The 23559-nt window shown below is 43.3% G+C and overlaps 3 protein-coding genes across 8 annotated transcripts in view; 1 reads left to right on the forward strand and 2 right to left on the reverse strand.

The window, feature by feature from the left end:
• The window catches only part of LOC142658961 (uncharacterized), a 94111-nt gene that overhangs the window by 5739 nt on the left and 64813 nt on the right, over positions 1–23559 (forward strand). Inside the window, exon 2 of the mRNA XM_075834566.1 lies at positions 285–475. The gene's annotated coding sequence lies outside the window, so the exon portion shown is untranslated. The remainder of the gene's footprint in view (positions 1–284; positions 476–23559) is intronic.
• On the reverse strand, positions 240–16548 carry WAS (WASP actin nucleation promoting factor). 2 transcript variants are annotated; one of them, XM_075834937.1, is made up of 12 exons: positions 16396–16548; positions 8155–8289; positions 7988–8074; positions 7140–7236; positions 5746–5787; positions 5617–5667; positions 5239–5425; positions 4484–4526; positions 3112–3268; positions 2498–2904; positions 647–761; positions 240–455 (listed from the first exon to the last, which is right to left on the reverse strand). In XM_075834937.1, the coding sequence occupies exons 1-12, from the start codon at positions 16507–16509 to the stop codon at positions 400–402; spliced, it is 1491 nt and encodes a 496-aa protein (XP_075691052.1). In that variant the 5' UTR covers positions 16510–16548; the 3' UTR covers positions 240–399. The 2 variants fall into 2 exon arrangements, with proteins under 2 accessions (XP_075691052.1, XP_075691053.1); XM_075834938.1 differs by lacking the exon at positions 16396–16548 and adding an exon at positions 13978–14321 and having other exon boundaries at positions 241–455.
• Positions 20299–23559, reverse strand: part of SLC38A5 (solute carrier family 38 member 5) — a 33360-nt gene continuing 30099 nt past the window's right edge. For all 5 annotated transcript variants that reach the window (XM_075834944.1, XM_075834941.1, XM_075834943.1 and 2 more), the window contains exons 14-17: positions 23220–23344; positions 22981–23125; positions 20989–21092; positions 20299–20756 (exon numbers count right to left, since the gene is read on the reverse strand). In XM_075834944.1, the coding sequence (XP_075691059.1) occupies positions 20652–20756; positions 20989–21092; positions 22981–23125; positions 23220–23344 (479 nt within the window). In that variant the 3' untranslated portion in view covers positions 20299–20651. The remainder of the gene's footprint in view (positions 20757–20988; positions 21093–22980; positions 23126–23219; positions 23345–23559) is intronic.

Here is a 23559-nt window from a genome sequence, read left to right on the forward strand (position 1 = left end):
TGCCAGGTTTCCCCACCGATTTATAGCCAATCGCTGGGGATTCCAGCAGTACCCCAGTAATAAGTAGGCATCTTTAGGAGAATGCGGTATTAGTATTACTTTATTCCGGTGGTAACCATCCAGTATGAACATCTTTTTTTTTTTTTTTTTTCCCTCGCTGTGTGGAAAGCTGCTCATGTGGCACGACCATTGTAAAGACCTCTACTTTGTGTATATAAAATAATGATTGTCTTAAATTATTAATTCAGTCACAAATTAACCCTTTTTTATCTGTTTTTAATAAGGTACATGAAATCCAAGGATTTTTTTCCATCGGACCTCGACACTAGCAAACTGTATTCTGCATTTATTGCAACATAAAGAGGAAAAAACAAAATGATCCTGCGTACTGATGGCAACTCAGTCATCCCATTCGTCGTCCTCTTCCTCCTCTCCTCCATCATCTTCATCCTCATCTAAAGACGCAGAAGGCACAGTGAGTATTAATGACAATTGTGGGAATGATGGGAGTGCTCTAAACTTGATTAATCGCCTTCTCTCCCCCCAAAAAAGACCAGCATGGAGGCATTCATACAATTAGTGGATGCATTGGGAGAATAAGAATGTAAAACACTTGCGGAATGGCTTTCGGGATGGTAAGAATTACCTGAGGAATGGATGGCTTTGCTTCTTTTTTGCATTACATGCATGAGAGCTCCCACTAACCCCTCTGAGGTTGGGTTAGATGTAGGTGAGGCGGGCACGTCACCTGGTTCTATCACCTGGAAAACAAGGCAAAATCACTTATTGAAGTTTGAACAGGGCTGGAATAGGCGGTCAACGTCAAGCCTGGGATCATGGGATCATATGAGATCATGTTGGGAGGAGTAGTCTTTTTTTTTTTTTTTTTGTACACCGTAGAATAGAGTTGTATTATGATCTTGTCCATTGGTCGGGTCATGTTCAGAGTTACATAGTTACATAGTTACATAGTTAGTACGGCTGAAAAAAGACACATGTCCATCAAGTTCAACCAAGGGAAGGGAAAAGGGAAGGAAAAATTTCTACACATAGGAGCTAATATTTTTTTTTTTCTAGGAAATTATCTAACCCTTTTTTAAAGCCATCTACTGTCCCTGCTGTGACGGCTCCTGCGGTGGCTATTCCATAAATTCACCGTTCTTACTGTAAAGAAGCCTTGTCGCCTCTGCAGCTTGAACCTTTTTTTCTCCAGACGGAGGGAGCGCCCCCTTGTTTTTTGAGGGGGTTTTACAAGGAACAGGATTTGACCATATTTTTTGTATGTGCCATTAATATATTTATATAAGTTAATCATGTCCCCCCTTAGTCGTCTTTTTTCAAGGCTAAATAGGTTTAATTCTTTCAATCTTTCCTCATAACTTAAATTCTCCATGCCCCTAATTAGCTTCGTTGCTCTTCTTTGTATTTTTTCCAACTCCAGGGCATCCTTTCTATGAACTGGAGCCCAGAACTGGATTGCATATTCTAGATGAGGCCTCACTAATGCTTTGTAAAGTGGCATTATTACATCCCTGTCCCGCGAGTCCATGCCTCTTTTAATACACGACAATATCCTGCTGGCCTTTGAAGCAGCTGATTGACACTGCATGCTGTTATTGAGTTTATGATTTACAAGTACACCCAGATCCTTCTCAACAAGTGAATCCGCCAGTGTAGCTCCCCCTAGGACATATGATGCATGCAGGTTGTTGGTACCCAGATGCATAACTTTACATTTATCTACATTAAACTTCATCTGCCAAGTGGACGCCCAAACACTTAGTTTGTTTAAATCTGCCTGTAATTCATGAACATCTTCCATAGTCTGAACTATATTGCATAGCTTGGTGTCATCTGCAAAAATAGAAATAGTGCTATTAATCCCATCCTCTATATCATTAATAAATAAGTTGAATAGTAGGGGTCCCAGCACTGAACCCTGGGGTACACCACTTCTAACCGGTGACCATTCAGAGTAGGAATCATTGACCACAACTCTCTGGATACGGTCCTTGAGCCAATTCTCAATCCAATTACAAACTATATTTTCTAAACCTATAGTCCGTAATTTACCCATTAGGCGTCTATGGGGGACAGTGTCAAATGCCTTTGCAAAGTCCAAAAACACTAAATCCACAGCGGCCCGTCTGTCTAGACTTCTGCTCACCTCTTCATAAAAACAGATTAGGTTAGTTTGACAACTTCTGTCCTTAGTAAAACCGTGCTGGCTGTCACTTATAATGCTATTTATTGTCACATAATCCTGTATATAGTCCTGTATATGGTTAGTTGTAGTGTTTTGTATATAAAGTCTAATAGAATTGTGTTCTGTATAGTGATCTAGTCATGTTGAGATGTTTATTCGTCTTTGTAGCTTATAAAAGAGTTGTTATGGTCACGTCTTGGTTGTCATGTTAGGAGTTGTAGTGTTTCTTGTTGAGGGGTATAATGTACTGTATGTCTGACATATTGATAACTCACATTGCTGATAACCTACCTTCAGTTTGGTACCCTGCCTGATTTGGTCCAGGAGGGCTCCACGACCACTAGGGGCAGTAGAGGACGGTGGTGCTTGGCCTCCCGATACAATTGGAGGGGGAGGAGGAGGTGGAGGACCGCCACCACCACCACTGTGGAACTGTGGCTCTGGCGGTGGTGGTGGAGGTGGGGGAGGTGGACCTCCACCTCGTGGAAGCGGGGGAGCCCCACCTCGTGGAGGAGGCGGAGCTCTGTTGAAGTCAGGGGGAGGTGGTGGAGCAGGACTACTGCGAGATGGAGGAGGGGGTGGAGGGGCACTAGTGCCTCGGGATGGTGGAGGTGGTAAGGGGCCTGTTCTGCCTCTTCCCTGGGTTGGACGAGTGGGAGATGGCGGAAAGCGGGAAGGTGGAGGTGGTGGGGCAGAATCTGCAGGAAGAAGATATGGTTAGTAAAATAAAAAAATAGCTTTATAGGATAGCTGCTTCTATTTTTTATTCGTATTTTTTATAGATATTCCTGTTTCTTCACAAATTTTAAATCTAATGAAGTTTGAGCCTCACAGGGAAACATGGGACATTCTCCATGTGGAGTACATCAGCATTGTGTAATAGACCATAAGTACTGAATCCTCACCTCCTCCAGACATCAATTCCTCCTTTACAGCCTCAACCCCTCCATGCTGCTCTATGAAGTCGTAGATCAGCTTTGAGGTTTCTGCATCTTTTAGTTGCGCGTCGCTTATTCCTGCCTTGCTGAACAGGTTACGGATTGCCGGGTCCAATTCGTTTACCTAATTGTCAAATTAAGGGTAACGGGGGACGGAGGCATTATCACAAGAGGTAGACCGGATTAAAAAGAGGTAGTTCAGTCTTATGTAATCAAAGCTTAATCATCTGCTACTTTCGAATAAAATTGAGTTCTTCACCGTTTTTAAGATCTCCATTTGCGGTCAGTGAACGGAAACCTTTATACACAGCTGTAGTTTGCTACAATTGTTGTAATGTATCGGTTTACAAAATCTGCTGTGAACAGCAGTAAAAATCTTTCTACCGTCCTGGATTCCAGGCTGATCGCTGTTAAGGATCGGCCGACCAATCGTACGAACCATCTGACCATCAATATGCCAGACTAAACTGACAGATCAGAGACAACAGACTAGAAGGACCCATGCACACGACCGTGTCCGTAATCACGTCTGCGGTCACTCGCATTTGCGGACCGTGCTCCTATTATAAAGTATGGGAGCATGGTCCGTTAAATTAAGAAATAGGACATGTCCTATTTTTTACAGAAGGTTTCTACGGCACGGACACCTTCCCGTAAATATACGGGAAGGTGTCAGTCGGCCATAGAAATGTATGGGTCCGTAATTACGGTCCATAGTTACGGACGAAATCTATGGTCGTGTGCATGGGGCCTAAGACAACAGATTGCGCTTGTGCAAAGCAACAAATGATTGGCTGATTATGCTGTACACCGCCAGCCAAGGCTGAAAAAAATCGAACATTCAGGACACTTTTTTGTCAGACAGTAGCCTGCTGTCGGCCATCGTGAATGATAAAATTTTAAAACGATTGTCGGCCAAAATGGTAACAATTTAGTAATTTCGTCCCACTTTCATCTCGTGTACTTCCAGCTTTACCTACACTGATACATTGCATCAAATGGCATCTGTATAAAAGTAGGTCAGGGAAAATTTTAAGCCCCTAAATGTAGACAACAATGTTCCATTCACTGACAGCAAGCACACATCTTGAACTTGTTAAGGAATAAAAACACAAAGTAGTATTTCTAATTAATATTAGAAAGTGTACTTTTTATTAAATAAAGATTTAAAAGGGGTTGTTACACAAAAAACATTTATCACCTATCCACAGTGGGACGCGCAGCGATTATACGATCAGCGCTGATCCGGTGGATAGGTGATAAATGTCTTTCCTCGGGACAATCCTAAACTGGGTGTATTCATGTAAGATGATAGGTCTATGGGGTTGGACATACTTACATCAAGCCCATTATTTGGATCCCAACCAACATGAGAGACATGCCTGGAATAAAGCGACATATAACATTACATACTGTGTGAATGATCCGCTGCAACGTTTAATTATATACGTAGAAAAAACTAAAACATCCCAGCGTGTAGTGTATCGTGTACCGCAACATGTCGTAGCAGTGTGCTTTCATAGCGCTGACCCTCAGTTTTTCCTTTTGACAAGGTTATCCACCAGCTTAGCACATACGGATGCCGCCATTGCGCTCCTTATATCTATTCTGTGACTACGCAGCTCTAAGGCCTTGTTCACATGGAGTATTTTGTAGGCAGAAATATTTGACCTGCCCGCATTTTTGTGCCGCGGTTTTCGCTTCAGTTTTCACTCGTGGCAATTGAGAACGAGGTCAGAGGCATAACCGCGGCAAGAAAGGACATGCCGCTTCGGGGAAAAAACGCCAGTCTCCCTTTGAAATCAATGGGAGGCAATTTCGGCCGTGTTTGGTACAGATTACGACGCAATTTCATGTCAAAATCGGTGGCAAAAAATTTGTGTATGAACTTGGCCTAATAACAGTGCCCAATGTTGCAATGCAGGTGGGTTGGGAAACTGCAAAGTCCCCAAGCTCTGCCTATCCCATCTATCAGTCCCCATTGCGTTGGCATGTCCTGGATCTATAACCGGTTTTTTGAGGACTTTCAGCCACTGCTTTGATATATAACGCGATCACAAACCAACCAAAAAATATTTACATGATTATACTTACGTGAATCCGCACGGTGCCCCGATATCCGCTTTGGAGAATTTCTTCTTCCCCTTTTTGCTCTTGGATTTATCACTGGGTATTGGAAGTGCTCGGTATCTTTCCGATGTGATATCTGGGTTTTGAATACTGACGGCCGGCATAAAGCCTGAGTGTTGGACCGGTGGAGGCGGTTGTGAGCTTGGAGGACCTGAGAGAGGTATTAAAGAGGGACAGGCTAATATATAGACCTAAGTGGATCCATATATTTCCTGCCTAGGGCTGAAGTAGGCGCTGGTTATTCTCCACTCCCAGGACATAACCCTTCGTGTATTTTAAGTAAAGTGCAAAATGACGCTACGTCCTAAGATGACCATTGTACTAATATTTTATCTATCTTACCATTGGAGGATTGTCCTGGTGGTGGGGGCAGGGGAAGGGCGCTTCTTCTCTCTGAAAATGGTAGAAAAACTAACAATTATCTAGAGTTTCTGACTGAATGCCGTCAATCTCCGCTATAATTACACTTACCATCTAACACTGGCGGGGGCGGCGGTAGCGCCTGGCGTTTTTCTGAGAGGAGAAGATACGTTATTGTAAGTTGCACACCCATCACACTGAAGTCCTACTGTCATTCATATATACAACTGCGTCCACATAGTCTTGCTAAAAAGGGGAGAGGGGTCTGGGGGAATAAAATAGAGGGGGTTCTACTTACTGTTCGCTAAAGCCACGAGCTACGTCTAGCTATATCCATGGTGATTACATCATTGAGTATTTAGCATGATGTCATCACATTTCTGTCCTATCTATTAGAAGTGCCAGGGTGGCATATGGGCATCCTAGGCTTTGAGGTCTGGTGGCTGCAGGGAATTCCGTGTGAAAAACCGCACCAATTTGTGGTGCAGTTTTTCGCCGGGAATGTCCGCTGCGGAAAACTGCTGAGCATTCCGCCACCCTGTGATTGGCTGCAGCGGTCACATGGGATGAATCATCCCAGGAGGCTGGCCGGCTGGCCTGGAGGAAGAAACAGACTTCTGAGTAAGTCTAAGATTTTTTTTTTTCAGAGTTGTGTTTTTGTTGTGGGTTTTACCACCCCGTTGAATTCAATGGGAAAAACCTACAATAAATAAGCAGCGTTTACGCAAAATACAGTTGACATGCTGCGGAATGAAACTGCATTTCAGAGATTTTTCGGCTCACTGTTTACGCAGCATGTGGATGAGATTTGTTCTAAGGGTATGTGCACACGTAGTGACCAAAAACTTCTAAAAATCCAGAGCTGTTTTCAAGGGAAAACAGACCCTGCTTTTCAGACGTTTTTTGACCAACTCGCATTTTTTGCGGCGTTTTTCACGCCGTTTTCGCTGCGTTTTTCAGGCCGTTTTCGCGGCGTTTTTTACGTCCGTTTTTGGAGCTGTTTTCATTGGAGTCTATGAGAAAACAGCTCCAAAAAATGTCCAAAGAAGTGTCCTGCACTTCTTTTGACGAGGCTGTATTTTTACGCGTCGCCGTTTGACAGCTGTCAAACGACGATGCGTAAATAACAGGTCGTCTGCACAGTACGTCGGCAAACCCATTCAAATGAATGGGCAGATGTTTGCCGACGTATTGTAGCCCTATTTTCAGACGTAAAACGAGGCATAATACGCCTCGTTTACGTCTGAAAATAGGTCGCGTGAACCCAGCCTAACTCATCCGCTTTGCTTCTACTGTATTATGCTGCGGATTTTCGGTGTGAACTGACCCTAAACCCTGAAAAGAACTAAAACCTGCCGCCGATCCGTGGAAAAATTGTCTTAAATGAAACTGGTCCTTGGTTAAAAAACAAAGGTTGGGGACCGCTGCTCTAGACTATCCATTCTTTTCTGTTCCAGTAGAAAACCCCTAGAAATTGGGGACAGTCGGCTACAATGACTTTATACCTTGTCTGTGTTGTTTCTTTTGCAATTTTTCCTCGACAACCGCTCGAAATACTTCGGCTTCCTCTTCGTTGGCAAAATTCAGACCAGCTTGGCACCCCTTCAGGTAGAATGTGCAAAGTTAGGCTAATCTTATTCATGGATCTGCTATGATGCGGGTCGCCGCTTTTAGAAGTTATTGTTAAAGAAGCCACCCGGGCAAAACCGATTTAATGTGTTAAACCTTTTGCAGGCCCAAGGGGGTGGTGCATGACACAGGGATATAAAGGCCATCATAGAGAGCATCCCTGTGTCCTGCTCTTGCCCTTTCAGGGCCTCTACCAAGCATATCATAATATGTACCTGTAATGTGGAGTAACTATAGAAATAGTTTTTCACTTATCAAGTATATTATATCTTATTATTGGCTTCAAAAGCTGCAGTGCAATTTTGCTTTTATTTCTATTCGTTCTTATGTTGCTGTGTTGCATTGTTAGAGATGTAGTGTTTCCATTGCACAATGTACGGTAGTCGTTTATAGAAAATAAGTACATCTCCCCAGAGTACTGCACCAGGCTGCATTGTATAATAAGACTGTTAGCGGGTATGCGTGTCAGCAAAGTTCTGGCAGATTACAGATGGCAACCAGGAGCATGCAGCTCTGGATGTAACTAGAGAAGAGGACGTGCGATCATGTAAGATCACAAAAGCAAAGTTGTTAGAAGTTTTTAAATAATATCCTACCAGAATCCCACAGAACGGTCTGGGTAACATGAATATATGGGCTTTACTAGAAAATAATGTGACGACTACGCTATCCATTTGTGTCCATTATCTATGTCACAACTCACAGCGGAAGAAGACAAACTTACATCTATGGGGAAGGTGTGGAAGAATGGACGAGGAGTGAGATATTCGAGCTGCTGATGTAGCTCCTGCTCCCAGACCAGCTTTTCTTCCTGCAAAGTAAGAAGTTATACTAGTACAAGCTGAAACCTAGAACTGCAATAGACCCGACATTCATAGGAGTAATACGTACCGTGATGTCATACAGTCTAATAAAATAGGAACGTTTAGGATTGTCTTTCTCTAGACACGCGATGCCGCAACTCTGCTTTATCCAGTGATCATTGCTCGGCGCCAGCAGTAATTGAACCACCGTTGTTGCCAAAGTCTGAAAGATTGAGAAATACGGGGTTAAAACAAATTGGCAAATTATATATTAAAGATATAATTATTGAGATATGATCCTAAATCAGAGTATTATACGCTTAAGGGAGGAGAGTTATAGCCAGGGGCCCATATAACTGTGACCCCACCCCTTAGACTCTTTTGAATGAGGAGGAGCTTCTAACGAGTCTTATGAGTCTTTAGCGTTTCTGATTGGCTTAGAAAATTAACTTTTATTCCCTTACTTGGCACTAGGTGGCAGACTCCCCCTAAAGTGTTCTTGGCAATAAGTGATAAATGTTAGTTTAGTTGGGATCCGACAACTGGGACCTTCATGATTGCTAGAACAGGGACCCCTGTTCTCCTTAATAATGGAAGGAGAATTATGGTGGGGTTGCCAAGCATGCACAAGGCCCACTCCAGTCTATGGGAGACAAAGAAATAACTGAGTGGCCGAATATATTGAGAGATAACGAAGTACCCCTGTTCTAGATGATGTAAACTCTAAGGGCCCATTCAATCTGAATCTCGTCTGTGTGCTGTGCGTTGAAACAACGCACAGCACACGGCCCCATTGAAATTTCAAGGGGGCCATTCACACGAGTGAGTTTTCACGCAGCGAGAGTCCATTGTGTGAAACTCACTGCATGTCCCATATTAGAGCGTTTTCACGCACCTAGTCGCCCATTGAAGTCAATGGGTGCACTGAAAACCACAGACCGCACACGGATGCACATCCGTGTGCTGTCCGTGTTTTACGCATCAATTACATTAAAAATTAAAATAAGTGCCTGCGAGTGCGTGAAAAATGCATGCCACGCGCAAAGCACACTGATGCATAACGCAACGCACACGGACAGACTTACGCCCGTAAATCTGTCACGTTTTTGTGAATGTAGCCTAAGTGTTAATTTACACGACCATTATTTTCATCTCCATGTAGTATCCTAGTCTAGCAATACTGTATGCACATTGACCCTATAATAGTACATGGTTCAATTCACATGAACGTTTTTCTGCACGGACACGCAGGGTTGGATTCCGTAAAAAGACAAATCGCTGTGTGTATCATCGAATGCCGATTCGTGGGCGAGACTTCTCCAGAGAAGTCAGTAGAGACCCAAAATAATTGTATCTGTTAGGCAGAGTTCACATGGCGTTTTTGTCTGGCAGATTTTGAAATGCCAGTGGGGTTTGTTTTTTTTTTTTCCGGCTTTTTTTGATAATTTTTTTTAGTCGTATTAATCAAATGCTAAAACCGCTCCAAACGAGCATGCCACTTATTTTTCCGCGAGTGGCCAAAAGCTGCCCGGTTAAAAAAAAAAAACTCCTCCTGCCTCCCATTAAAAATCAATGGGGAGTGGGGGGCGATTTGGGGCTTTCGTTGGAGCTGATAAAGACGTGGTCTCCGTATCAAAATCGGCACCAAGAAACGCACTGTGAACTGACCCTTATACAGAAAGGCTGGGTTCACGCGACCTATTTTCAGACGTAAACGAGGCGTATTATGCCTCGTTTTACGTCTGAAAATAAGGCTCCAATACGTCGGCAAACATCTGCCCATTCATTTGAATGAGTTTGCCGACGTATTGTGCCGACGACCTGTCATTTACGCGTCGTCATTTGACAGCTGTCAAACGAAGACGCGTAAATTGACTGCCTCGTCAAAAGAAGTGCAGGACACTTCTATACATTATATGCAGGACACTTCTATACATTATATGCAGGACACTTCTATACATTATATGCAGGACACTTCTATACATTATATGCAGGACACTTCTATACATTATATGCAGGACACTTCTATACATTATATGCAGGACACTTCTATACATTATATGCAGGACACTTCTATACATTATATGCGGGACACTTCTATACATTATATGCGGGACACTTATATACATTATATGCGGGACACTTATATACATTATATGCGGGACACTTCTATACATTATATGCGGGACACTTATATACATTATATGCGGGACACTTCTATACATTATATGCGGGACACTTATATACATTATATGCGGGACACTTATATACATTATATGCGGGACACTTCTATACATTATATGCGGGACACTTCTATACATTATATGCAGGACACTTCTATACATTATATGCAGGACACTTCTATACATTATATGCGGGACACTTATATACATTATATGCGGGACACTTATATATATTATATGCGGGACACTTCTATACATTATATGCAGGACACTTATATACATTATATGCGGGACACTTATATATATTATATGCGGGACACTTCTATACATTATATGCGGGACACTTCTATACATTATATGCGGGACACTTCTATACATTATATGCGGGACACTTCTATACATTATATGCGGGACACTTCTATACATTATATGCGGGACACTTATATACATTATATGCAGGACACTTCTATACATTATATGCGGGACACTTATATACATTATATGCGGGACACTTATATACATTATATGCGGGACACTTATATACATTATATGCGGGACACTTCTATACATTATATGCGGGACACTTATATACATTATATGCGGGACACTTATATACATTATATGCGGGACACTTCTATACATTATATGCGGGACACTTCTATACATTATATGCAGGACACTTCTATACATTATATGCAGGACACTTCTATACATTATATGCGGGACACTTCTATACATTATATGCGGGACACTTCTATACATTATATGCGGGACACTTATATACATTATATGCGGGACACTTCTATACATTATATGCGGGACACTTCTATACATTATATGCGGGACACTTATATACATTATATGCGGGACACTTATATACATTATATGCGGGACACTTCTTTACAACGTAATTTGAGCCGTCGTTCACTGAAGTCAATGAAGAGCAGCTCAAGATTACGAGCGTCAAAGACGCCTCGCATAATGTGAGGAGGAGCTTTTACGTCTGAAACGACGCAGCTGTTTTCTCCTGAAAACAGTCTGTCTTTTCAGACGTAAAAGGCACTTCTCGTGTGCACATACCCTTATGAAGAACCATCCGTATTACAATTGGGAAAATAAAGAATTTTATTCTTGATGATTTCTGAGAATTTATATACGGACGTAAAAAAACAAAACCTCATCCAACACACACACAAAAATGGGCATAATACAGACATCCTTATGGAACGCCATACTGATGAAATTATGCCAGTTTTTTCTTTACGTTATGCAGCCATTTTGTCTTACGGTCATATGAATTAGTCCTAATCTTAACTGTGTGTGTGTGTGTGTGTGTGTGTGTGTGTGTGGGGGGGGGGGGGGTTTCTCTCTTTATGACCTAAAAATGGCGCAATCCTTTCTAAACGGGGCTTCTTATACCAGATAACCCCTGTAAATACGAGCATGAAACTTAGGGTCCATTCACACAAGCGTGAGTCACGTCCATGTGCTGTGCGTTGAAACAACGCACATCACACGGACCCATTGATTTGAATGGGGCCGTTCACACATGCGAGACTTCGCTGTATGAAAATTACTGCATTTCCTATATTGGTGCGTTATCACGCACCTACACACCCATTGAAGTCAACGGGTGCGTGAAAACCATGCACAGCACACGGATGCACATGCGTGTGCAGTGCGTGATTAGCGCATCAATTCAGTTGAAAATAATTTAAAAAAAAAGATATGCTTTGCGAGTGCGTGAAAAATGCATGCCCCTCGCAAAGCACACTGATGCATAACGCAGCACACACGGACCCGATTCACACGCGTGAATCGGATACGCTCGTGTGAATGAGGCCTTGATCCAGTTTCCCCCTTCATTTCCCTGTGGCGTCAGTCCGGTGTGAGTCTTGCAGTGTGTGTCGGTGCATCACTGTCTGTCCCCGGCCAGAAGCAGGAAAATGGTCTTTATCATTCACTTCTACAATTTATCACAAGGAGGTGAACTACGGTGTTTCTTAACTTATATACGAGCAAATTAAATCAAAAGTCGTAAATGCAGCAGCGTTCTAAAAAGAGTAGTTAATATCAGTCACGTACGTAGATGGAGGATCTCCGCACAGGACATATGTGAGGTAATGTAGTGATCGCGACGGGACAGGGAGTTTTCTAGACGTCCCATTGAAGAGCAGTACAATCGGCGTGGAGTGGCTGGTAACAGGGAGTAATAGATTGCATTGGTATGCACATCAATTGAGATAATAGTATTTTGACTTATACAAAACAGTATACGCAACATGTGGCGGGGGTCTAGCTGCAATCCCCTGTTAGCAAAACGGTTTGAACTCCAGGCTGATACGTTTTACCTGCACTGATACATTGCAGCAAACTATCGGGACAGAAGGGGAGATTTTGTATTTAGTGTACAGAGGAATGTCTATACTTGATATAATTGTAGCAAACTTCATGTAATAGTTCTGTATGGGCTTTACAGCCTTTGCATGGTTTCAGAAATGTTCCCTTTCACTGACTGCAAGCAGGGATCTTGAAAACGAATAGACATTGAAACACAAAGTACCTTAAAAGTTGCACAACTTTTAACGTATGTCCACCTTCGCAGACCCAATTGTTTTTATTGTCTCAATGTGTCTAAAATTAAAAAAAAGCTGCGACTTTGCAACAGGTCCTTAATGACAAATTTCTTGTTGTTTGATTTCTACAGCTCCTCTATGGACCGACGTGTATCCATGGTAAGGCTAAGTTCACACTACTGTTATTAGAGGAAAAGAGGATCAAAAGCTTAAACGGAAAGCATCGCTTACGTTAAAATTACCATTGATTTCAATGGTAATTCTTTTGTTTCAGTTGGATTCTGCTTGTCTCCGTTCACTAGGTTTCAGTTTTTTGTTTTTTTCACGGAAGCAAAAGTTTTGCAGACTGCACTTTTGCTTCCGTTAAAAAAAAACGGAAACCTAGCAAATGGAGACAAACTGAAAGCAACTGAAACAGCGTTGGTTTCCGTTTAAGCTTTCGATCCTCTCTTCGTCTAGCAGAAGAGAGCTAAACGGAAAGTAACGGTAGTGTGAACTTGGTCTTACATACAACAAACAAACCCTGTATAGCTGCAGTCACTGCCTTCCATCTGTCTCCTACTTCTTGCTGAAGTAGATTTGGTGGGTTAGCAACAAGTAGGGGACAAATAGAAGAGTGTATGACTGCAGGATCCGACTACAAAGAGTTTGTTTGTAGTCTGTTACCATGGAGACTCTTAGGTCAGCATAGAAACTGTAGAAACCAAAGGAAAATAAATTTGTAATTATCTGGCGATCCCTTCAACTCTGACACTTTTGCTCTTCTATTTCACCTCCTGCTTCCTATCAAACGGACAGGACTCCTCTGGAGGACCTTTGTGCTGGTTCTGATTTGGCTAGGCACATATTATCCACAATCTACAAACTCCTTATAGACCCCCCTGATCTATCCCTCCCCGCCTATCTTTCTAAATGGGAGGTTGACCTGGATATCTCCTTCTCTCTCACACAAAGCAAACGTATTCTCACTATGGCCCACAAGACCTCGATTAGTTCACGATATCAAGAAGCGGGCTTCAAATTGCTGTCTCGCTCGTACAGGACCCCAGCCCGTTTACACCACATCTTCCCTACAGCATCCCCTTTGTGCTGGAGATGTGGACGGGAAAATGGTACCCTCCTCCACACCTTTTGGTCATGCACCCTTCTTACCCTATTTTGGGAAGGCGTCAAACGGGTGATAATTGAGGTCACAGGCACAGACATAACCTTGGACGCGGCCCTCTTCCTTCTTCATCACTGTGACGTTCCGGTTAATGTATATAAGCGCTCCCTGCTTCACTTTTTAGTGATGGCAGCACGGCATTGTATCCCACTACGATGGAAAGATCCCTCTCCTCCTACATTGTCCCTCTGGGTTTCACAGGTCAACGACCTTATGCATATGGAGGACTTGACCTCCGTCATTTACGACTCGAACACCAAGTTCTGCCAAACTTGGACTCCATGGATTGCTTTCCAGGACTCCGACAAAGACATTGTGCAAGAGCTACATTTATCTAGGCAGCCTGATTAGCGTTCTTATCCGGGGGGATGTCTTGGAGGCCCCCCCCCCCCTGCATATTCTCTCCAGACCTTCACTCCCCTTCTCGACCTTCTCTAAATATCTGTCCTTCCTCTCTTTGTCCTTCAGTATGGACATCTGAACCAGACCTCCGCGGCGGAGGCCTGCTTTCACTCAGAATATTTCCCTATATGGGAATGATTGCTTACATAATATCAGTGTATATGTATGTGTGTGCAGTCCGTGTTTCCCGGCTCTGTCATTAGCTACCGTACGACGGCCAAGTGTGCATGAGGCCTAAGTCTAATTTATATAAAACTGCATAACACCTTTAATTTATTGGTGCAAAATGTGATTCTTTCCCTAGTATGAAAAATAAGTTTTTGCTATGGTGCAGTAATTTTTGCGTTACAGAATTAATTTGCAGCACAGAGCAGCTTTGTTTGCCACGTTTTTGTTCTGGATTATTCGTTATTATGCACACAATAATCACAGATTGACAAGGAACACCTCATTTACTTCCTTGTTTGCTCGCTGGTCATGCGGGTCACATCTCCGGCGTGGACAGATGCAGGTGAATCATGGAACCTGTACTCACTGATACTTTTTAATGTGTCGATCAGACACTTACAGGAAAAAGGAAATGATAAGGATGGAGCAATATTTACTCAGTAGATGTATAGTGGTGTTTTATACAGTAAGAGTTGGAGTGCCATTTGTGATCCATGTGACTCGCTGTATCTACCAATATTGACACAAATGCAAGTGACGCCGTTCCTGGTGGTTTCATAATTTGCATCGCCAGGTTTGTCTTTGGGTATATCCTAGTGATACACTATTTCTTATTTACGATGGGAATAACGCTTTAAAAATTCGGATGTCCATAGCATGTGATATTCACTTTCTTCTGATATTTAGTTACATTATATATTCTACTGCTGTTACATCAAGAGCAGATATCACTAGTCTGCTGGTTAATTTTGGAAACCAGCACAGCTTTCTTTACAGTTTGCAGGCAGACATGTAAGGCCCTGTTCACAATGTGTTCTTTGGCCCATTTTTTTTTTTTGCAGTGGAAACCACGCAAAAAAAGTCCAAAAACACCTCTCATTGGTTTTAATGGGAGGCGGAGGCGTTTTTTCCTGCGAGCGGAAAAATACGCTCATGGGGAAAAAGAAGCGTCATGCCCTTTCATCAGGCATTAAGGTCTCTGACCTCCCATTGACATCAATGGGAGGCAGAGATATCGGTTTTTGCACACGGCACTCAATGGCCGCGGAAAGCAGAGTGCAGACAGGTCAAAATCTGAAGGAATTTTGGGGCAGATTTTTTTTCGCCTGGAAAACACCCCGTGTGAACAGGGCCTAAGGTTAAGTCCATTCGGGTCGGAAAATTTCTGCTTCAAACCAACAAAAATCCGAAATGGCAAATTCCCACTGAATTGTGTGGATTTCCTAAGAAAAAAAAAAATATCGTCCATTTAAAATCCGCATTTGTGGATCTTGCTGCAGATCAATTGAGAAGATCTGCAACAAATCCGTGCTCATTCCAGGACGGAAATTGGCATGCTGAAAATGTAAAAAACTGCACCGCAGGTCATTTTCCACGAAGAAGGTTTCCGCAGCATCTGGATGACATCTGTTCAAGGTTACTGTAAACTGGGGTCCCTGGATGTATTGACCGGTTGCATTTAGTCCTACCTGGAGACATTTCTGTACCCTTATCAACAGCTTGTTATGGCAGTGATTTGGATCCGCTCCTTTATTTAGGGTGGTCTTCCTGCGTGAAGCTCCCACAAAGCTTTCCACAACCTTTCTGCATTGTGCTGGATGTAGTACATTGTAAATGGGCTGCAACTGTACAATCTCGTCCCATATACATTGTATGTGCAATGTATAGCTACAACAAGAATAGGGGGGATTTGTACTCTGGAGCTTGTGTTATACCGGCGCTCTGGACACCGTCGTGCTTGTGTCAATGATTACATGAGCTTCATTTCCTATTTCTTAGCATTTGTGCTCTAGTTCCCTATAACTCCATGCCCGCCCAGGTACCACATTTCTCACCGTGCACTTTCTCCCCAGCAGCTGGAACACCTTCTGATTCTCCTGGGCCATAAGTAGGACAGAGGGGGCATTCTCTTGGGCGCGGCCCCCGGGTTTGGACGACCCTCTGCTCATGGTTAAGACCCGGCCGTCGTCGTTAGCATGAAGTTAAAAAAGGGAACTTACGCGCTACATAAATGCAAGCAAACGGAAGCAGATAAACCACCAGTGAGTTCAGCCAGGATATAAAGACTGGTGAGGTGCTGGGAGGATGTACAATAACACAAGTGAAGAATTTCCTTACCCACATATCAAGCTTTGTGTGGGTGTATGTGAGCATTAATACAACTCTGGATGGCCATGATTACCCGCTTTCAGTTTGGGAATAAAGCGCCCAATAAGTTAAAGGTGTTGTCTCATGAAGACCACACCTGTTCATATACCCCATTAGGACATATAGATGTCATAAATGGGGTCCCCTGATTGACACATGGTCACCCACTGTGGTCGTTGCATCGGAAATATATGGCGGTACATGGGGATGGTCATAGCAAGACTAGATGAATTGTGGAATGGGCAAGGATAGGACTCGCTGTAACGAAGTAGACAATATTGACGGGAGAGGAGTGTGCAGATCTTGTGGGCGCAATGACTCGTAAACTTATCGGGTAAACCAACATTTTGGAATTTGCATAATAACTGGTAGAAGTTCACAATCCTTGTGCAGTGTAAACCTGTTAAGCGGTTGTACAAGAGAAATTGTCTTAAATTATAATTTGTCTGCGTTATAGCCCCTCGTTATAGACCTCTGCTAGTCGTTAGCAGTAGAGGCCGTAGGAAAGACAATTTCAAATGTTATTGAAGTTCTTAAGAAGACATGAGCTTATTGCTACATATAAATACACATGTTTACGCTGTAGCGATCGGCGCTGGTTTTGACCAATTTCTTTCTTGAGTAGGGCTCTGGTCGAATTGGTGAGATGCCATTTGATGCAGCTCTTCGGGGGGGTACTGGCTCTCCTTGCAGATATCAAGCTAGTGTAAGAAGTTTTACTCCCTACTGACGAGGAGCAAGAACTTCGCTGTCTACAGATGGGTCTCTATGGTGTGGCAGATATCCCTAGTAATGTTTCAAGGCTCTTTAATGGAGTCGGATATTGACTTGCCTATAGGTGGCACTAGAGAGACAGTTTTCTTCATTCTGGAGGAAAGCTAATTTGCATATTTTTTTCCCAGAGTACATTGCCAATAAGACTCCCTACAACAGCTGGATCTCCACAAGGAGAACCAGCATCCCCTGAGAGCTTAGTTTGCTGATGGATATAACTCGACTATTCTGTAAGCAAAATTAACGTGATTCCTGATTCATTCTCATCCATTAAATTCTGTTAAGCCCTTTCTAAGTTATATCTGTTTCTGGGAAAGATGGGTGATGATTACGAGTGACATTACTGATCCTAAAGGAGGTATATTCATGTTGCTTCTAAATGGCCAATCTGCCATTCAGGAGCCTGAAAAAAGATGTGTCGGAACTGTAATGATAGGCCATGTTTGTTGTCACCCTTTCAAAACAGATATAATAAAGAAATGTTTTATTTTATGTGGAAATTCCCCTGAAATCCTAGAAATCTTGTTTTTATCAGTTGCACAGTGGTTCATCCTATCAGACATTGTATAACGCGGTGTTTTCCAAACTGTTGTTCGCAATCCCCTGGGGGGGGGGGGGGGTGTGAAGACCTACGGGGGTCGTGTGCCACTTACAGATATCCTGTTTTCAACTCGATCTGCATTCTCAGGATGCAGATATAGTTGAATCCGTTGCAGAAACAGGTAGCTGACAGCTCTCTGCTCCAGCATTCACTATGTAATTCCGTCCATGAGCGGCTCTGCGCAGTGATGTAATCGTGCCTGTTTGTGCCGAGCCACACACTGCACAGACCAGAGGTGCAAAGGGATCTTCTCCAGTCATGGTAATTTATTTGTACTTTTTTATTCGGCACTATGGGGACATTATATTGGGTATGGGAGACGCTATGGGGCAATATACTGTATGGGGGCATTGTACTGTGTGGGGAAACCTATAGGGGCATTATACTGTGTGGGGGCAGATATGGGGTATTCTACTGTGTGGGGAGGCGTTATACTGTGTGGGGGGGCCACTAAGGTGTCAGTATAGTGTGTGGGGCCCCACTCAGATGTGTTTCGCCCCCCTTTGCTAAACCCCTCGCTTAGCCTCTGATGGACGGGTCTGGTGACATGACCCACCATCAGCCGCCATAGTCGGGCCTCCGCAACGTGCAGCAACAGGATACCTTGACCCCACCTTTCCCCGGCCCGCACAATTATCAATATTTCGATTGTTGCAGAGACTTATTTTTCTAATGGAGCAAAGTACCGGCATCTGGCTATGAATGATGTTGACATACGTCAGACTAAATGAGGCTAAGTATTGTAGTGGGGGGGTAAACAAACAAACATCTTGGCCATAAGTGGGTCGCTGCCTCAGAAAATTTGGGACCACTGGTGTAACACAATATAAGAAATTGCAAACATTGTTTTAAAAATTTATTAAAATATTCTTTCAAAAGTTTAGGTGTCACACATGTAACACATGCCTTGTACAGCTGCTATTCAAACATGTAACATGTCAGGAGTGTGTAACATGGGAGGGTCGGCGTGGTGACGGCAGATCATGGGGGGGATCACGCACGATTCACAGTGATCAGGACGGAGGGAAACAAAAAAACAGACTGATGTGACCCGGCAGAGCACTTTGACCTAATGGGGAACCAGCTGCATTATAGAGCTGGGTCGAGTATGACTACAGCCATGTAACAGTTAAAGGCTATGTAAGCCTTTTGAAAACTTTTTTTTTTTTTTTATAAAAAAGCGTATCAGTGTGTTTGGCGCAACTTTATACATTTTATTAAAGGTTTTTTTTTACTTTTTGAGATACAGCTGCTTTATATCCTGTATACAGAGCAGCTGTATCTAGCGCTGAAACCTGTATCCATCAGGTCAGCGGGACTGACGGGCTCAGTGACAGCAGTTCACGCAGGATCGTGCTGTTATCGATCATATCTAAGTTCATAGCTTAGGTGTGATCACATACTGGTGGATCCTTCATGTCAGACACACGCAGGACCCACTGACCCTGAACCCGTCAGTAACACTGACCTGAATAATTTAGATCTCCGCATTCGATACAGCTGCTCTGTATACAGGATACAAAGCAGCTTTAGCTCCTAAAGTAAAAATAATTTTTAATAAAAAATAATTAGAAAGTTGCACCAAACAAACTAATACTTTTTTCCCAATAAAACAGTGTATGTAAAAAAATAAATGTACGTTGCCTTTAAGGGTCAGTTTACACTGAGTTTATTTGACACGTTTTTTGACTCTGAAACCCAGCAGAAAATGCCTCCCATTCATTTCAATGGGAGGCGTTTTTTCCCTGCGAGCGGAGAAAACGGCTCGCAGGAAAAAGGGACATGCCCTATCTTCGGGCGTTTTACGTCTCTGGCCTCCCATTGACATCAATGGGAGGCGCAGAGAGCGTATTTTGCGGCGTTTTTTGCCTGCGGCGCTCAATGGCTGCGGGTGAAAATCGGCGTGCAGGCAGCGCAAAATCTGCCTGCAAAAAAACTCAGTGTGAACCCGGCCTAATGGTCATGTTTATAGGGCTCATTCAAAAACTTTGACGTATGCAACTGTAGATTGGGGTCTTATTCTGCACTAATTCTTTGTCCGACACAGTGAGTCTATGTCAAGCTGCATAATAAAGATGGCAGGTTGTAACATGTAGAGATATTCTTTATACAATTCAACATAGCACATTGTAATTCTCTGCTGCTGCAATGTCCTCAGAGATTACTGAGCCCCCTGAATGCAACACACTGATCCCCCTAAGCAGGGGGCGGTGAGGTAGATACAATGTGATTTATTGACATATTGTTAGTGTTGAGGAAAGAGGCACCTGACATGAGTGAATGAATATCCCAAGAATTGATGATGAGTATTGAGCCTCCAATGACTAAGACACAGAAGAAACCTGAGCAAACATGTCAATTGGTTGTAGTGAGGCATAGCAGCAGCTGGGGGGCGTGGTACAGTTTTGGGGGGCACTTATGGCTTAGATTGTCTTGTCCAGCACACATTGCAAGCTCCACTCTCCTCTCGGTCAGCTAGTCCTGAAATCTCCGGTGTCGAAGCTGTCCATTGTGTTGTGCAGGACTGGCCCATTGTCCTTAACCGTGGGAGAGGGAGCCAAGAGAAGGCTAGTGCCCCCCAATGCTACTCCGTCCCGTCGTCGTCCAATCCACAATCATAAAACTCCAGCTAATTATCATGAACACGAAACCCAGGGAGGCAAAGAGGGCAGCCTGTAAAAAGCAATGGAGACACATAAGAGAACGAGGTAAAGCATAAAGACGTTGATGCCTTCCCAATATGGAGGTTATGGTGGAACCACCACTAGGTGAGAGGCTCTTTGACATTTTGACTTTTGGTATGGGGCCCCTCCACTTTATGTACCACCCCCTGTGCATAGTGATGGATAATGGGAGATTGGGGTGGATGAAGGCAGTAATAAGTAGGGCACACGATTATGCAAACCTGAATCTTTTGACGTGATAACAGAGGCTCCTTCTCTTTGGGAACAATTCTTAAGTAGAAAATACTTGGCAGGATGAAAATCAGACATGGGGCCGAAGTGGATCCTGTAGGATATAAATAGTAATAAATGTAAAATCCAGCACCCACTGTGATCCATCGGGTAAAACATCCATCACTCCATATTCCGTAATTGAACACCCAGTGTTGTATTTACATAGACTTAAAGGGGTTGTCTCATGAAGACTTCTCTACCCCCTGCGATCTGCTATTATCACCGGGGAGGGGGGGGGGGGGGGCAGAAGCACAGCCAGCCAGACATTTGGCCATCGATGAAATGCATAGACGTGCCGAGTCCACTTGGGCAGGACTTTCCATTTTGGCACATAGAGGGGGTCCCAAGCAGGGGACACCCCCTTTATAACATCCATATGCCCTAATAGGTCATATAGACGAGTTGTCATGGTATGTCCATATCTAAACACCATTTTACAGGTTAAATAATTAGTGACTCAACTTAATATGTGGCATTATTGTGTACATACATTACATTACTTATCCTGTACTGTCGTGAGTTACATCCTGTATTCTACTCCAGAGCTGCACTCACTATTCTGCTGGTGGAGTCACTGTGTACATACATTACATTACTTATCCTGTACTGATCCTTAGTTATATCCTGTATTATACCCCAGAGCTGCACTCACTATTCTGCTGGTGGAGTCACTGGGTACATACATTACATTACTTATCCTGTACTGTCGTGAGTTACATCCTGTATTCTACTCCAGAGCTGCACTCACTATTCTGCTGGTGGAGTCACTGTGTACATACATTACATTACTTATCCTGTACTGCCGTGAGTTACATCCTGTATTCTACTCCAGAGCTGCACTCACTATTCTGCTGGTGGAGTCACTGTGTACATACATTACATTACTTATCCTGTACTGTTGTGAGTTACATCCTGTATTATACTCCAGAGCTGCACTCACTATTCTGCTGGTGGAGTCACTGTGTACATACATTACATTACTTATCCTGTACTGTTGTGAGTTACATCCTGTATTATACTCCAGAGCTGCACTCACTATTCTGCTGGTGGAGTCACTGTGTACATACATTACATTACTTATCTTGTACTGATCCTGAGTTACGTCCTGTATTATGCTCCAGAGCCGCACTCCCTAATCTGCTGGTGGAGACGCTGCATACATATATTACTGATACTGGGTTACATCCTGTATTATACTCCAAAGCTGCACTCACTATTTTCCAGGCTTCAACACTGATATCTCCCAGCATCCCCTGCTTTTTCTGTGTCTGCACGGATCATGCTCTGGTGCATTGCATTCTGGGAAGTCCCTTTCACCGTACAGGCATCTTAGGCTTCGTTCACATCTGCGTCATGGCTCCGTTCCGTCAGAACTTTCTGTCGGAACGGAGCCCTGAATGACACAAACTGAAACCGTAGGTTTTTATCGTTTCCATCACCGGATCCGGTGCCAATGGTTTCAGTTTGTCTCCGTGGTGCAAGTATTGTCGTTTGGACCGGATGAATACCGTCGTTTTTTTTCCGGTCAAAAGGACGGAATCCTTGCACAACGGAGATAAATGGAAACCATTGGCACCGGATCTGTCACCATTGAAATCAATGGTGATGGAAACGGAGACCTACGGTTTCAGTTGTGTCAGTCAGGGCTCCGTTCTGACAGAAAGCTACGACGGAACGGAGCCCTGACGCAGATGTGAACATAGAACACACACATGTAGAAAAAAACTAACTTGCCCCCTGTATTATAGCTGCTCTTCAAAGCTGATAAGGGCGTGTCCAAAAACAAACTTGTTGACCATTTCCAAAGACAATTAATATGGGGGCATAATAACTAAGGGACATGAGTCTAATTTACGTCTATGGTCCATGCAGCTTTGTATATACTCATGCACATTATATCTCCATATAGCTAAAAAATACAAATTTGAAGAAATTCTTACCAATAACACCAAAAATATCCTTGATGTTCGGAATAAAGATGACCAGCAGGTTGACAATTACCAGCAAACACACAGCAATGAGTGTGTGCCGCCACCAACGAAAGTCCTGTTCGGGGCAGAGGAGCTGCTGGATGGCTCTACGGATCTGCAGTCACAGACAGGGCAGGAACATTAGGACAATGTAAAAAATAAAAGTAAATCCAGATTTAAGCAAAAAGTTCAACCACAATCTCACCTACCGGAAATAGAACAACCGGCACAGTCAGTGTAACTGCTACTAACACAGCAAGACGTACACAAAGCACAAGCGTGTCCAGGGGGTCTACTTGGTTATACGTGTGTAACATCTCCGAGTCCACTTTACCTAACAGAAGGGGCATATATATATACATACATTGTCAAAAATGTGGTCAGACATAGCAGTGGAATAGAAAACACTTGCAATACCCCTTGCCGCCAGGAGACGGCATAAAACATCATGGAAATTTGTGTATTGTACTGGGCAGTAATCTTATATACCACTGTTTTATGGCATGATATCAAGATACAATTATTTATGCAGGAAGGTGCAGCCCCACT

This window comes from Rhinoderma darwinii, chromosome 8 (genome assembly GCF_050947455.1).
Source record: "Rhinoderma darwinii isolate aRhiDar2 chromosome 8, aRhiDar2.hap1, whole genome shotgun sequence".
NCBI classification, from domain to species: domain Eukaryota; kingdom Metazoa; phylum Chordata; class Amphibia; order Anura; family Rhinodermatidae; genus Rhinoderma; species Rhinoderma darwinii.